Here is a 15,671-nt window from a genome sequence, read left to right as displayed (position 1 = left end):
AATGAAATGGAACTATTATTTACTCCTTGAAAGAGTAAAATGTGCCTAGTGGTGAAAATTTGATTTTAATCTTAAAAGGCACATATTGGGAAATTCATAAGAGCTACCAAGTTGGGATTTTGGTATGTTCTTAGAAAATTAAAGGAAATTGAAGCCTTATGTTGAAGTGCTACTCTTGTGGAAAAATGAAATATGCCAACATTTGAGGATATGCTCAATTTCGACTGGCATAAATTAATCAAGGGAATTAGAAATGCCAATTTAGGCTTTGACATTTTCTTGAAGCACTTTAGGGCAATCTAGGTTTAAGTTGTAAGTTTAGCTAAGGTTTTAAGGATACTTAGATAGTTAATCTAGGTATATTTTATTTATGCTAAATCTTGCCATGATTGTTTGCCCATCATATGTCATGACATCATGTCTATTTTTGCGTTCATGTTTTATTATGAAGAATTCAAAAATACCATGTCATGACATTCATACATCATGTAATTATAGGATATTTTCTTTTGAAAATTATTTCTTTTTGATGTATGTCATAACATTATCATGCATTAAGTTTAATTCCTTGTAATTAAGGACAAAAGGCATTTAACAACACTTATTAACAAGTGACATCCTAGGTGGGTGTCTAATATCTCCAAAATGCCTAGATAGATATGCATGATCCCTAGATTAGGGCAAAACCAAAATCTACATCTCACAAAGACCTATAAGATGACTTGTATGTATTTTAGTGCACATTAGATACAAGTGAGATGTTAGGATGATGAACAAAACTCAAGATGTTGATTTAGTGCATTCTTTTGAGTTTTAGTTTCATCAAAACACATAGATATGTGTTTTCCCATCATTGGGAAAGCTAATGTACAAGTCATGTGCATTAAGCCCAAGGAATATGGTGGGATATTGGTTTTGAAAATGTTTTCAAAATGATTTTGGAAAACCTTGGTGAAGGCTATCTTTTGATAGTAATCACCATTGAATAGTTAGACACAAACTTGAAGAAAACACTAAAGTTTTTTGGAAGTTTTCAAGTTTGTGTCAATCTTTGAAAATATGATGTATTTTCATAGAAAACTATTTTTCCTTGATAATATATGCCCTAAACAATGTCTACACGAAATCTCATAATTTTTGGATTTTTGTAGAATTTTCTAAGGGTTTCTGAAGTTGACTGAAATGGAATTTCAGCAACTATCAGAGCTCCGATCGATGCATGGATCGATTGGAGTGCCTGAATCGATCCATGGATCGATTCAGAAGGCAGTTCTCGCGAGCAGTAGCTCGCTGGATCGATCAGTCGATCGATCCAGGGTAGTCTGAATCGATCCGTGGATCGATTCAGAAGGCATTTCCTGCGACCAGAAGCTCGCTGGATCGATCAGCCGATCGATCCAGGTAGTTTGAATCGATAAGTGGATCGATTCAGACAGGTTCAATCGATTGGAACCCAACTCCAATGGATCCAAGTTGCTGATTTTGGCTGGGAAAGCCTGATTTCAGCACTTTGAACCTATTTTAGTCAATGTAACCTTTCCAAACCCCTAAATATACATTTGTATACATAAGGAGGGTGTTTTCATGTGAAAACAAGGATGGATTGGTTAAGGAAGGCTAAGTTGAAGTTTAGGTTGAGGTTTGTTTCAAATTTTGAATATTTGAACCTCAAAACTTCTACAATTGGGTTTCCTAAAGGTTTAGGGATTCCAAGTCATTGTTGGTGCAATGACAGAAGTTACCACCATGTCTTTAGGGGGAGGGACTCTTTAAAGGCATGAAAATTATTTTTCATGAACCTTGGAAGGTGGTTAACCTTCTTTAAAGAATATGCTCAAGGTTGAGCATGGGTTGAACCTGAATGAGGAGTGTATATCCTCATTGTTCAGTGATTTCATTGGATAATGCTCAAGGATGGGCATTTGCCTACATTGGGGGAGAATGTAGGGGTAAGAATAATGAAGGGTATGGGACCTTCAGTATCGTGTTGATCACAACGAGTGATGTTGTGAACAACGATGAGCAACTTTTCAGGGGGAGAGTTTTCAACAAATGGAGTTGTTGAAGTGTGCCCAAAATTGGAGCATCGGTTGATGTGTGTCCAAAGATGGGTTGATGTGTTTTATCAATAGGGGATTGATGTGTGCCAATAGGGGGAGAATGAAAGGGCTTGTGAAAGGAAGTAAGTTAGGCTTTCATTACCTAGAGGGAGTTTGCCCTCTTAGGAGGAGAATGAAGAGCTTAACTTATGCTTTCATTACCTAGTGGCATGAAGAATGAGGCTATGGGATTAGCCTAACTTACATGTGGTATTGTAAGTGTTATTGTGGTATTGTCAAACATCAAAAAGGGGGAGATTGTTGGTGCAACATCCCTTAGGTCAAGGTTGACCTGGTTAACCAAGCTGAGTCTTGGTTTGGGTTTAGATGTTTGACAATAAGATAGTGATTGAAGTAGAGTCAAGTAGGTCAAGAGTGACCGGATACTTGACTGGAAAGTCCTGGTGAGTGAAGCCAGGTGAAAGTCCTGGTGAGTGAAGCTAGGCAGAAGGAAATCCTGGTGAGTGAAGCCAGGTGAAAGTCCTAGTGAGTGAAGCTAGGCAGAAGGAAATCCTGGTGAGTGAAGCCAGGTGAAAGTCCTAGTGAGTGAAGCTAGGCAGATGGAAACCCTAGTGAGTGAAGCTAGGTGAAAGTCCTGGTGAGTGAAGCCAGGCAAGGGAAATCCAGATGGATCAAGGATGATCGGACATCTGGTGTTGCGGAGTCCAAGTAGGTCAAGGGAGTGACCGGATACTCGGCACGACGAGAAAAAGTCCAAGTGGGTCAAAGGGATTGACCGGACACTTGGTGGGGAGTCCTGGCAGGTCAAGGGAGTGACCAGATGCTAGGCATGATGTACCAACAGGTCAAGGTTGACCGGATGTTGGTTAGGGAGGTTTGGGACTTGGTTTTGGGCAAAAATCAAGTGCTGGATCGATCCGTGGATCGATCCAGGCTCTGGATCGATCAGTGGATCGATCCAGACTCTTCCCAGCGAACAGAAAGCTTCTGGATCGATCCGTGGATCGATCTAGAGGTCCCGATCGATCGGGACGATGCTGCTTCGCGCGACAAGCGCTGGATCGATCGCCAGAGCACAGAGGCGCTCTGGATCGATCCGTGGATCGATCCAAAGCCTCCCCGATCGATTCAGAACATTTGAATCGATCGGGATCCGACCGTTGCGTCGTGTTTAAAGCCGCAGGCGAGCGTGGTCTTCGGCATCTCTTCACGATCTCATCTCAGCTCCTCGCCAGCTTCTCCACAGCTCTCTACAAGCACGTGATCGCCAGTTCTTGAAGGATCTTGGAGGCTTTCCAAGTCAAGAGGCGGATCTATTGCAAGAAGAAGAAACTAGGGTTAGGGTTTGCACTCATTGTAAGCTTGTAAGCTTCTATTTCTTGTACTCTTTCCCTTTCTTCTTGTATTGAGTGTTGTAGGGCTTCTCCGCCTTTGGTAGTTATCATAAAGGAGAGTTTATTTAGTGGAGGGTGTGTGCGTTGGTGTGGATCCTTGGATTAGTCACCTCTTGTGAGGTGGATACCAAGTAAAATCCTAGTGTTAGCGTGGTTGTATTTGTTTCTGTATTTTCCGCTGCATATCCTTGAAGAAACAAGCAACGCCAAGCCACGAAGCGCACCGAGCGAACGCGACGAGCTATTCCCCCCCTAGCATGCATGCATGTATTCTGGCTGGCTAGATTCTGATCATTTAGCATTACCCATAATTTCAGTAAATCTTGTTGGCTAGAATCTAGTCAGGTAGAAATCTCTATCTTCCAATTATAATGTATGCACATGCATGTAATTAATATACAAATATGATATTACTAAAATACCCTTATACATACATGCATGTATGTATTCTGGCTGGCCAGATTCTGATCATTTAGCATTACCCATAATTTCAGTAAATCTTATTTAGTCAGAATCTAGCCAGCTAGAAATCTCTATCTTCCAATTATAATGCATGCATATACATGCATGTAATTAATATACAAATATGATATTACTAAAATACCCTTTTGCATGCATGTATTATGGCTGGCCAAATTCTGGCCATTTAGCATTACTCATAATTTCAGTAAATCTTGTTGGCCAGAATCAGGCCAGCTTGAAATCTCTATTTTTCAATTATAATGCATGCATGTACATACATGTAATTAATATACAAATATGATATTACTAAAATACCCTTGTACATACATGCATGCATGTATTCTGGCTGGCCAGATTCTTCCCATTTAACATTACCCATAATTTTAATAAATCTTGTTGGCCAGTAGGGGTGTAAATGAACCAAGCCGCTCGCGAGCTATTCGAAGCTCGATTCGATAAAAGCTCGTTTGAGCTCGTTTGAGCTCGTTTAATGAGGTTCGTTAAGATAAACAAACCAAGCTCAAGCTTCGCAATATTCGACTCGTTAGCTCGTCAACACGTTCGTTAAGCTCATTAAGCAACTTTTAAATAAAAAAAATAATAATTTTGATATTGAATTTATAAATTTTATACTCTACTTATGAAAAATATAGATAAATATATTAAATTTATTTATTAGAATAAAATTATAAATTTTAATAATAATATTATAATTTTCTCTAAATATATAATTTAGTTTTTAATGAATATTTAAATTTATAATTTATATTTATTAAGCTCGTTTAGGCTCGATAAAAGCTCGAATAAGCTCGTGAGTCATAGATATATTCGTTAAATAAAGCTCGAGCTCGGCTCAATTATAAACGAGCCAAGCTCAAACATTCAAGAGTTTGGCTCGGCTCGGCTCGATTACATCCCTAAATGGCCAGAATCTGATCAGCTAGAAATCTCTATCTTCCAATTATAATGCATGCATGTATATGCATATAATTAATATACAAATATGATATTACTAAAATACCCTTGTACATGCGTGCATGCGTGTATTTTGGCTGGCCAGATTCTAGTTGATACGGCTGGCAATGGAGGGGCCTAAAAGGAAAGAGTGCGAAAGGTCAAGGTCATATAGCGGTCAGAAGTCAAGGTGATGTGGCAGTCAATAGTCAAGGTGACTTGGCAGTCAATAGTCAAGCTGACTGGGCAGTCAATGGTCAAGCTGACTGGACAGTCAAAGTCAAGCACATGTGGAAGTCAGAGGCCAGGCAAACTTGTTGATCGAAGGGGCAAAGCAGTAGGAAGACGAAGGGAGACGACAGGCGAGGTACAAGTCACAGGTCGGGATCGGCAGAGCTGTTTAGAGATGGCTCGATCTACAGGCCTACAATTCGAAGGCCAGGAAGTACAAGTCACAGGTCGGGATCGTCAGAGCTGTTTAAAGACAGCTCAATCTACAGGCCTACGGTCGAGGGCCAGGAAATACAAAACGCAAGGTTCAGGTCGGGATCGGCAGAGCTGATTAGAAACAGCTCGATCTACATGCCTACGGTCGAGGGCCAGGAAATACAAAGCGCAGGGTACAGACCGGGATTGGCAGAGCTGGTCAGAGTCAGCCCGATGGGCAGGTGATGCTTAGAGGTTGGATCTAATCGAAGGATACGAGGCAGACACATGCCACAATAGATCGGATGAGCTAAGCAGTGCAGGAGTCGGAGAAGCGCAATTGTCTGTCAAAGGGGTAATCATTACATATCAACGATATATACGAAGACAGAGGTTTCTAAGCGGAAAGATGCCCTCATAACCAATAGTAGTCTGACAGATGCCCTTCATTACAAGACAAAACCCATGTGTAAAGGCCGAGGTCCCAAAATGAGAAGATGCTTTCACGATCAATAGCAGCACGACAGGTGTCCGGGACTACACGACAAAGCCCAGCGTCTAACGCTTTCTGAGATAGTTGCAGGTTCTAGAAGCGAGGCGGGGGCATAAAAAGGGGGGGCTTCTTCGTACGCGGGTACGCTCTCTGGTCACTTTTTTCCACAACTTTTCACTTGCATTGGTTTTTTTTCTCTTTTGCTTTTTTCCGGGGAAAAAGTACCTGACTTGAGCGTCGGAGGGCCTGATCCGGGGGGTGGGGGGGAGATCGTCTGAGTGTGTGCAGGGGCCTGCAGCAACGTCAGCCGCCCGTGGGAGTCGGACCACCCACGACCTTCCGTCAGCATCTAGGCCGCCGTGACCAGCCTTCGTCCGACTCAGCTTTCGGACAGGATCACTAGCCATTTAACATTACCCATAATTTCAATAAACTTTGTTGGCCAGAATCTGGTCAATTAGAAATCTCTATCTTTCAATTATAATGCATGCATGTACATGCATGTAATTAATATACAAATATGATATTACTAAAATACCTTTGTACATGCATGCATGCATATATTCTGGCTGGCCAGATTCTGGCCATTTAGCATTACCCATAATTTCAGTAAATCTTGTTGGCTAGAATCTGGTCAGTTAGAAATCTCTATCTTTCAATTATAATGCATGCATGTACATGCATGTAATTAATATACAAATATGATATTACTAAAATACCCTTGTACATGCATGCATGCATATATTCTGGCTGGCCAGATTCTGACCATTTAGCATTACCCATAATTTCAATAAATTTTGTTGGCCAGAATCTGGTCAGCTAGAAATCTCTATCTTCCAATTATAATGCATGCATGTACATGTATGCAATTAATATATAAATATGATATTACTAAAATACTCTTGTACATGCATGCATGCATGCATGTATTTTGGCTAACCAGATTCTGGCCATTTAGCATTACCCATAATTTCAGTAAATCTTGTTGGCCAGAATCTGGTCAGCTAGAAATCTCTATCTTCTAATTATAATGCATGTATGTACATGCATGTAATTAATATATAAATATGATATTATTAAAATACCCTGGTACATTCATACATGAATCAATGGACGCTGGGCACGTGGCGCTCCCCGGCTGCTGACGTGGATCTTCGACTGGTTGCACGAACCTCCGGCGAACCTGCACAGAAGTCGGGCCGGGAAGGGGTTCCCGGCGGCGGCCCTCCGACGCTCAAGTCAGGCAAGCAAGCAGTGAAAAAAGTGGCTCCAAAGGTGTTGAACGTGTACCTCCGGCGAAGGATGAGGGCCTTTATATAGGGCAGCGGAGAAGCGAGTGTATACATACCGAGGTGTACACGTGTCCGTGGCCCATGCCCCAGTAAGGGCTTGTCAGTGAGCTTACCTGACCCATACTGCTACAGTCAAAGCATGTCCTCGATGGGACAGCGGAACCCCCTATCATAAGATTTGGAGTATGGCCTACATGTGGAACATACCCGCTGTCAGAAAAAGATGTCCCTTGTCCTTTTCCCCTTGGTTCCCGAACTAGCGTCCGGCCGGCTCGCCTCCGCCTTACGTCCGACCAGGCACATACATATAACGGTCTAGGAAGATTCTCGATGGGGTGCTTTGAGGAGACTATTAGCAGTATGCTACCTCATGTATTTGGCCAAGCGATCCGCTCGGCTCTCTGATATTGTCCGTTGAGGGCTGGAACCCTGACTTTCGACAGGGCGCCTCTAACCATCAACTAGACACCGGCCGGCCGCCCGGCCGGTCGGCCCACCCCCTCTCCGGCCGACCACCTGCCACTTTGACTTCCACGTGGCATTGACCATATCGGACGGGGGTCCCCTGTTCTTGCAACCGGATCACTGACCATTTAGCATTACCCAAATAATTTTTAATAACAAACAACAAATTCTAATCCACGTCATTATTCCAATTACTAATCGCTCGAATCCAATGCGATCAAAAAGCGCCGTTGGATTCTTCCTCCCATAAAATCCAAATCGCTAGCGTGCGATGAGACTCACAGGGTTGCAGATCCCCAACTCCACTTGCATCGCCAAATTCGCCACCACCGTCGCCGGTGCCGGCACTGCCGCCTCCGCCTCTCTTGTCCGTCCACCTCGCCCCCGTCAAGTTAGAATTTCAACCCCGCTCTCTTTCCGTTATATTTACCACTCCCTGTCTCCTACGCTTCGCACGAAGAAGCCTCTGCTGGGTACGCACTCTCTTCCCTCGATCTTTCTTAGATCCCGACTCAGCCTGATTCAACCAGCATCGCATCGCATCGATCGTCGTTACTCTAGTTGCTTTTCCTAGATTTTTTTTGTCTAATGGTTTCCGTGATCGGTGTCGCCCCTGATAAATTGGTTGTCAAATTTTCATACCTTAGAGGTGAAAGTGTGGTAGATTTGTTGACTGCCTAAGAAGCTGTAGGAATTCATGGCGTCTATTTTCGAATGTTTCTCTTATAAAAGGAAAATATAATTACTTTTACTCGAGATTATACATCCAAAATCGAAGGATAATTTACGTGACGGCAATCCACCTGGACGGAATTCTTATCCACCTGACGCCAGTCTTTTGATTTGTACCCTCCTAACATGCATATGAGCATGCCTACAAACCAAAATTTATGAACTTATGTCAATCAAAAAACATAGCACACAACACATTCTCGACAAAGCTCGCAAAAAGGATGTCAACATCCAATCAATCTCCTCTTCAAATGCCAGTTGAACATAGGTGTCTCGACTTGCTTCATGTTGCGGCCATCAAAACTGGACAATGCTAGAATTGATGTACGTTCATCATAAGTGATAGAACATACGGAATTCAACACTTGAAACTTGTCAAGTGTCTCTTGAACCGGCCCTGACTTTTCCCCGTATCCAACCTTCTTGCAACTAGGTTTCTCTTGTTTCCTCCAAGGCACTCACTTGCAAAGAACAGTTCATCAGCTCCTCAACTATTCCATCTGAGCTTACTTTCACGTTTCAGCAACTCCTCCAAATCAGAAGTGTTTCTCTTCTCAACTATTGCATTTTTTCTTCTGATTCGCAAGCCATCAAGTTGCATTAACTGAAGAAATGTATTGGAAAATGGATTTGATTTGCCTGCAACAAAAGCTTGGCATACATTTCAGCTCAACACTTCAGAAGGTTGGCCATCAGAGTATTAATATGTCAAATATGTTTGAACCAAATTTCCTTCTTTTCCTCATTAAATTTTGGCCCAAAGTTTCAAAATAAAGCTGCCTTTGTATCTTACTAAGGAGGCATTGACTAGCTACCTAATTTTAACATGTATTTGGGTGATCCACCTTTGCACTTTCATTTCTTTGAATTTAAAGTAATCTTAACTAAGTAAGTGTTGTATATCAAGAAATATCATTTGTAAAATAAACTATAAATCTCCTTTTTGGCAAAACCGAATTGTGCATCCAGTAAACATTCCTGAAAATATTGAGCTCATTATATCAGTGTGATATCTGAATCTACACATCAATGATCAAACTACTTTTTACACTCTTGCCATGGTTTATGATACATCAACTGTGACTTGCAGGAGGTTACAAGATACTTGTTTGTGCTGAGAAAAGTAGCACTCCTGTTGTCCAGCAATACACGTTCATGGGATCTTCAAAGGAACCACAGGAATACAATTCCAATCTTTACCCTCACATAGAGCCTTATAGTACTGGGTTCTTAAAAGTCTCAGATATCCACACATTGTACTGGGAACAATCAGGAAATCCAAATGGTCATGTAAGTATCCTAGTCTACTCTTTTTCATATTTTTTTAATGGATGATTTTCATGAGTCCTTCATAGACCATAAATTGAATGTGTTTCTTGCAATGAAGGTACCCTTTATGACTAAAACTCATTGAAAGTTCTCAGCTTTATCTGATGTCAATTGACAGAATTGCAAAAACTGATCATTTTTATTTATTAATGGAGAAACCTTAATGAACAGTTACAAGAAAGTGGTTCTTCTAAATACAGATGGAATTTGTTATGACTAGTTGATTTTGGAGGTATCAGTAGAAACAACTGGAACTTAAAGAGCCAAAATTGCTAGCCTACAGATGTAATTTCATGTGAAAAGATCATTTTTCATTTGCCTCTATAATACATTCCAGCTGTTTTTTTTAAAAAAAATCTTGTTCTTATTCCTTTTGAAATCCTCCCCAGCCTGTTGTGTTCCTTCATGGTGGACCAGGAGCTGGAACATCGGCCAGCAATAGACGATTCTTTGACCCAGAATTTTATAGGATTATCTTGTTAGATCAGGTATAATTTCTCTCTTGCATTTTACAAATTAGGTTTCTTCCTTATTTATAAATTAAGTTGACCAGGTAAAATTTTAGTGGATTATACATGTTTTTCTAATGAAATTTATTTACAAATTAAGTTGCTTCCTTTCAGAGAGGTGCAGGTAAAAGTACGCCTCATGCCTGCTTAGTTGATAATACAACTTGGGATTTGATTGGTGACATTGAAAAACTAAGGGAGCATTTAGGGATACCAGAATGGCAGGTGAAATTATTTCTTGAGATTTCTATGGTTATGGTATAAAACCTAACCTTTGCATGTACATAATTTTAGGTTTTTGGTGGGTCATGGGGAAGCACATTGGCACTTGCTTACAGCCAATTACATCCAGACAAGGTGTATTACTAAATAATCTTTTGGGAGTTTGCTATGAGATTAAGATTTTAAGATGTTATATTCCTAAATGAAAAGTATATGTTGACATTTTATCCCTTTGTTAAGGTCACTGGTATTATTCTTAGAGGTATCTTCTTACTAAGGAAGAAAGAGCTTGATTGGTTTTATGAGGGTGGTGCAGCAGCCATATTCCCAGATGGTATGATTTTTTTTTTCTTTTTGTATATATATGACCGTCCTCGGTCCTTCTTCAATATAACATTTTTCTAAAGTTGAATTTGCACCTTTCCTTCTCATTGCTATCATTTTACTTTATTACTTTCATGGGACTATTTTAGATATAATAAAGTTCTTGCATAAGCAGGAATACACTCTCGAATAACTATCCTAATAGACTCAACTATTTCAATTTACATGCACACAAAATATGTGATATTGTGATGTATTGAGGGTTTTTATTCAAAGGTTATTCTCAAGATTCATTAGTGTTGTTGTATATGCACAATAACTATATCTATGTATCTTATTTTCTCTATCAAATATACAAGGAATTCTGTTAAATGCTTCTCAACCACCAAACAGTCAAATAAAATATATGAATTTTTGGCACGGCTAACCTTTATGCTTCCAATTACTTTTATAACATGTGTAAAAGCTTTTATGTTTATGCTTTCACCTCTCTTGCAATAGCTGTTGAAGGAATAGTCATTTTCAGAATGAAGTTGGGTCAGTTTTTGTAGAGCTCTTATGCATATCGAGCTGAGCCTGTAACTTAAAAACCTTAACCATGTATATCCTTCAAAATTTGTTCTGCCATTAATAAAATTCTGAAATGACATTTATCTCCATTTGGGCTTCTTTTTTTCCTGCATATTTAACGGTGCTGCATGGTTGATAGTCAATGTTGCATAGCACAGGAAGTGACATTCATTACCAGATTTCAGCTTAATTGCTATTTGCTTAAGCCTCTGGAACTGTATTTTATTTAATTTCTGATCTATATATCACTGTCATTATTGAAATTTATCATCTATCTGTGCTGTCAGCATGGGAACCGTTCAGAGATTTCATTCCTGAAGAAGAAAGGGATAATTTCATTCTGGCATATAACAAGAGGCTTAATTCGGATGACTTAGATGTACAGGTATATCAACATTATATTTCTTCTAGTAGCTTTCAGATCCGACGTCTGATGAGTAGTATTTGTTGTCATTTGGGTTTTTCGTGTATGTCTTCATAATTTATTATAAGAAGTACATACAGCAAACAATTTTTTAGTTTTATTTCAAATGCCTCTTGGAGATAGGAGTGCAACATTGCAGAGGACAAACAAAGTCAAACTCAAATCTTAGGCATGGCCAAACATATTCCTTTTTCTTTGTGGAAACTAAGTTTGTGCATCCATATGCAATTGAATCTGGTAATCATATTAATTAGCTGGATTAGTAACAGATCATACAATCCCTACTTGCGTTTTCCTTTACTACAAATGCTCTTTCTCTGTATGCATGTATGGATGCAGCACCAAGTCATGTTGACCTTAATTTCCTATCCCCGAGTTGGATTATACTTAGACAAATAATCTGACATTTCTGGAAAGTAGATATGAGGTATATCAACATTATATTTCTTCTAGTAGCTTTCAGATCCGACGTCTGATTAGTATTTGTTGTCATTTGGGTTTTTCGTGTATGACTTCATAATTTATTATAAGAAGTACATACAGAAAACAATTTTTTAGTTTTATTTCTCATGCCTCTTGGAGATAGGAGTGCAGCATTGCAGTAGGGGTGTAAATGAACCAAGCCGCTCGCGAGCTATTCGAAGCTCGATTCGATAAAAGTTCGTTTGAGCTCGTTTAATGAGGCTCGTTAAGATAAACAAACCAAGCTCAAGTTTCGCAATATTCGACTCGTTAGCTCGTGAACATGTTCGTTAAGCTCATTAAGCAACTTTTAAATAAAAAAAAAAAAAAGTTTTGATATTGAATTTATAGATTTTACACTCTACTTATGAAAAATATAGACAAATATATTAAATTTATTTATTAGAATAAAATTATAAATTTTAATAATAATATTATAATTTTCTCTAAATATATAATTTAATTTTTAATGAATATTTAAATTTATGATTTATATTTATTAAGCTCATTTAGGCTCGATAAAAGCTCGAATAAGCTCGTGAGCCATGAATATATTCGTTAAATAAAGCTCGAGCTCGGCTCGATTATAAACGAGTCAAGCTCAAACATTCAAGAGTTCGGCTCGGCTCGGCTCGATTACACCCATTTGCAGAGGACAAACAAAGTCAAACTCAAATCTTAGGCATGGCCAAACATATTCCTTTTTCTTTGTGGAAACTAAGTTTGTGCATCCATATGCAATTGAATCTGGTAATCATATTAATTTGCTGGATTAGTAACAGATCATACAATCCCTACTTCCGTTTTCCTTTACTACAAAAGCTCTTTCTCTGCATGCATGTATGGATGCAGCACCAAGTCATGTTGACCTTAATTTCTTTTCCCCAAGTTGGATTATACTTAGACAAATAATCTGACATTTCTGGAAAGTAGATATGAGAGAGTGTACTGGTTGGTGTCAAGTTCGAGAAGCAACTAACTTTCGTCCAAAATGCTGTTGAAGTCCTTAGTTTCTAGCCTTAATATCTCTTCTTTTGTTAAATTTGACCTATTATGGAGGTTACGTTTTAAATTTGATATATTTGTGGAATGGTAATACCTCTAGGCATTTGTTGAGCTGTAATACCTCTAGGCTATGGAGAATTCACACACTATATTTCTAGCCTTCTGTTTTCCATTATTGCTGACTGCACATTAATTGTTTGTTTTCTTTTTAGATTAAGGCTGCGAAAATTTGGACTACATGGGAATTGATGACTGCCCATCTTCTACAAAATCAAGAGAATGTCAAAAGGGGTGAAGATGACATTTTCTCATTGGCAAGTTCTATGCTTCTTTCCTGACATATATTTGGTCATATCTATCATATGTAGTAGTAATATACATCAAGCAGCAGAACATTGAGAGTCTGGAATGTGCCAATTGGCTGAGTTTTTCAAATAAAGTCAGTTGCTAAGGTTCACAATGTTTAGGTTGACATTGCTTATTTATTCTTCGACATCAAATTGTTAAAACATCTTAAATTTATGCAAAAGCTTTGGGTATGACTTTTTCATTGATTTGATGATGATCAAAGCTTTATATATATCAAAGTCATTTTCTTCGAACAAGTATAATATTTGGGTAAAAATCAGTCATAGATGAGCCTCTCTTCTTAGCTATGTCCAAACTAATTGAACACCGAACTCCATATGACTACAGATTAAGGAAAACTCGTATCACTTAGAACTATTTTAATTATACTAAGCAGCATTGTCTATGATTCGACTCGTCTGATAATATAATATGGTCTTTGAGTTTGAGCATGTGCATATAATCTTACCTAATTTCTCTGATTTCAATCTACACCTGATTGTAATCTTGGTCAAAGAAATCTTTAGTAACTGATTGTTGTATCTCTACAATCTTGATTGAATTATACACCCTTCTCACTTATTGTTTCCCCAACTCTCAATGATACCAGTGTTTGGCCACTTCACAATGGAAAGTTATCTAATCCTTTTCATTTTCAATTGTGTTTCTCTGCAGGCATTTGCACGGATTGAGAATCACTATTTTATAAACAAGGGATTCCTTCCCTCTGGTTCATACATATTAGATAATGTGGATAAGATCCGTCATATTAGGACTGTTATCGTACAGGTAAATATTTCTTTTTTTTAATATCCCGCCAAATATTAGCCTTTGTTCATCAATGATTATATCGTTAGGATTGCCTTTGTTCATCAAAAGATTATACAAAGAAGTGATAGTTATCAGTAGTACGTTTGGCAATATTTGATACAAACTCATGAAATGATCTGAAACATGAGATAAATCTTGAAAGTGACACGACCTGATGTAACTATATAAATAGCTGACATGCATGGATCTATTTGTAAAGGAAATTTATTTTGAAAATATAATCTTTTTTCATATCATATAATTTATTTAGAGAGTTATTAACAATGACCTTAAAACTGATTGGAAGAAGGTGAGATTGAGAGATAGAGAAATCTATATACATGTCAGTTTCCAGTCCTCCGAAGTGAAGTTTTAACGAGTAGAACTGGGAAGAAATTTCTGTTTTGACTTTAAACAAGTATCAGTATGACTTAAACCCAGTTCCATCTATTTAAGAAGTAGTACTCAGCTTGATTTGATCTGAACTGGTATATGTATTTAGCTGTTTCTTTGTTTTATAGACAGCACACTATGTCCCTGTACTAACCAATACATAATACTCATATGATTGCTGTTAACGCAAGGCACTGCAGTTTGCTCAGTTTATTGGAGTTCTAATAAGCTGAGTTTTGATGATTGGCAGGGTAGGTATGATGTTTGCTGCCCGATGATGTCTGCATGGGATCTCCATAAAGCATGGCCTGAAGCAGAATTCAAGGTTTGAAAACTTCTTTATCTTCAGTACAACCTTCCTGTGTTTCTTATTTACAACTGGTGCATGTCTAGCTTGATCACTACACGCTCAGCTTGTTTGACTCATTCAGTGTGGTTGATCCATTTGTTTAGCCTACTCTGCTCATTCATAACATATTTCTTCAGAAAATCCGGTAAAATAAGAATATGCATTCTATGAAAAATGAAAAAAAAAAAGGAAAAAGAAAAATGGATTGCTGTTCCTAAAGTAAAATAGCTGGTATAAACGTGAGGACTCATAAATATGAATAGAAGATCATGATTCCATTGTCGATGTGCTTTTTACTTGCAGCCTTTCGCATAACTCAACATGAACCAAATTAATTAGTTAATCTCTTTTTTTTCTTAATGGTAAAACAGGTAATTCCCGATGCTGGTCATTCTGCTAATGAACCTGGAATTGCTGCTGCCTTAGTCGCAGCCAATGAAAAGTTCAAAAATCTAATTCGATCAGGTGCACCTTGAGACTTGTAACTGATACTACTAAACTTTCCTCCAAACTTTTATCGCTTTACTTGTGTTCATGGGTGTGGATGCATCATTCGGTGCACTTTGCTAAACCAGAAATTGCAAAAATTATATTCCAAAACTGGTTCAAAAGAAAAAGCTCAACTCCTTTGAGTCTGATTCAGAGCGA

At 38.6% G+C, this 15,671-nt stretch overlaps 1 protein-coding gene across 2 annotated transcripts; it reads left to right on the top strand.

Annotated features, from left to right (window-relative positions):
• The first annotated feature begins 7,799 nt into the window (after positions 1–7,799).
• Positions 7,800–15,665, top strand: LOC122006278 (proline iminopeptidase-like). 2 transcript variants are annotated; one of them, XM_042561724.1, is made up of 11 exons: positions 7,800–8,019; positions 9,369–9,568; positions 9,997–10,095; positions 10,231–10,341; positions 10,411–10,473; positions 10,579–10,672; positions 11,520–11,617; positions 13,336–13,437; positions 14,147–14,260; positions 14,925–14,999; positions 15,395–15,665. In XM_042561724.1, the coding sequence occupies exons 1-11, from the start codon at positions 7,818–7,820 to the stop codon at positions 15,497–15,499; spliced, it is 1,263 nt and encodes a 420-aa protein (XP_042417658.1). In that variant the 5' UTR covers positions 7,800–7,817; the 3' UTR covers positions 15,500–15,665. The 2 variants fall into 2 exon arrangements, with proteins under 2 accessions (XP_042417658.1, XP_042417659.1); XM_042561725.1 differs by lacking the exon at positions 7,800–8,019 and adding an exon at positions 8,164–8,962.
• Positions 15,666–15,671: the final 6 nt, after the last annotated feature.

Source organism: Zingiber officinale, chromosome 7B, assembly GCF_018446385.1.
Source record: "Zingiber officinale cultivar Zhangliang chromosome 7B, Zo_v1.1, whole genome shotgun sequence".
In the NCBI taxonomy this organism is placed as follows: domain Eukaryota; kingdom Viridiplantae; phylum Streptophyta; class Magnoliopsida; order Zingiberales; family Zingiberaceae; genus Zingiber; species Zingiber officinale.
The sequence above is the reverse complement of the archived record's forward strand: the minus strand, read 5'-3'. Positions and strand labels throughout refer to the sequence as shown.

Coding starts and splice junctions, on each gene's coding strand:
- LOC122006278 (XM_042561724.1), top strand. CDS start 7,818: ATGAGACTCACAGGGTTGCAGATCCCCAACTCCACTTGCATCGCCAAA. Junction 9,569..9,996: donor CAGGAAATCCAAATGGTCAT/GTAAGTATCCTA, acceptor AATCCTCCCCAG/CCTGTTGTGTTCCTTCATGG. Junction 10,096..10,230: donor GGATTATCTTGTTAGATCAG/GTATAATTTCTC, acceptor GCTTCCTTTCAG/AGAGGTGCAGGTAAAAGTAC.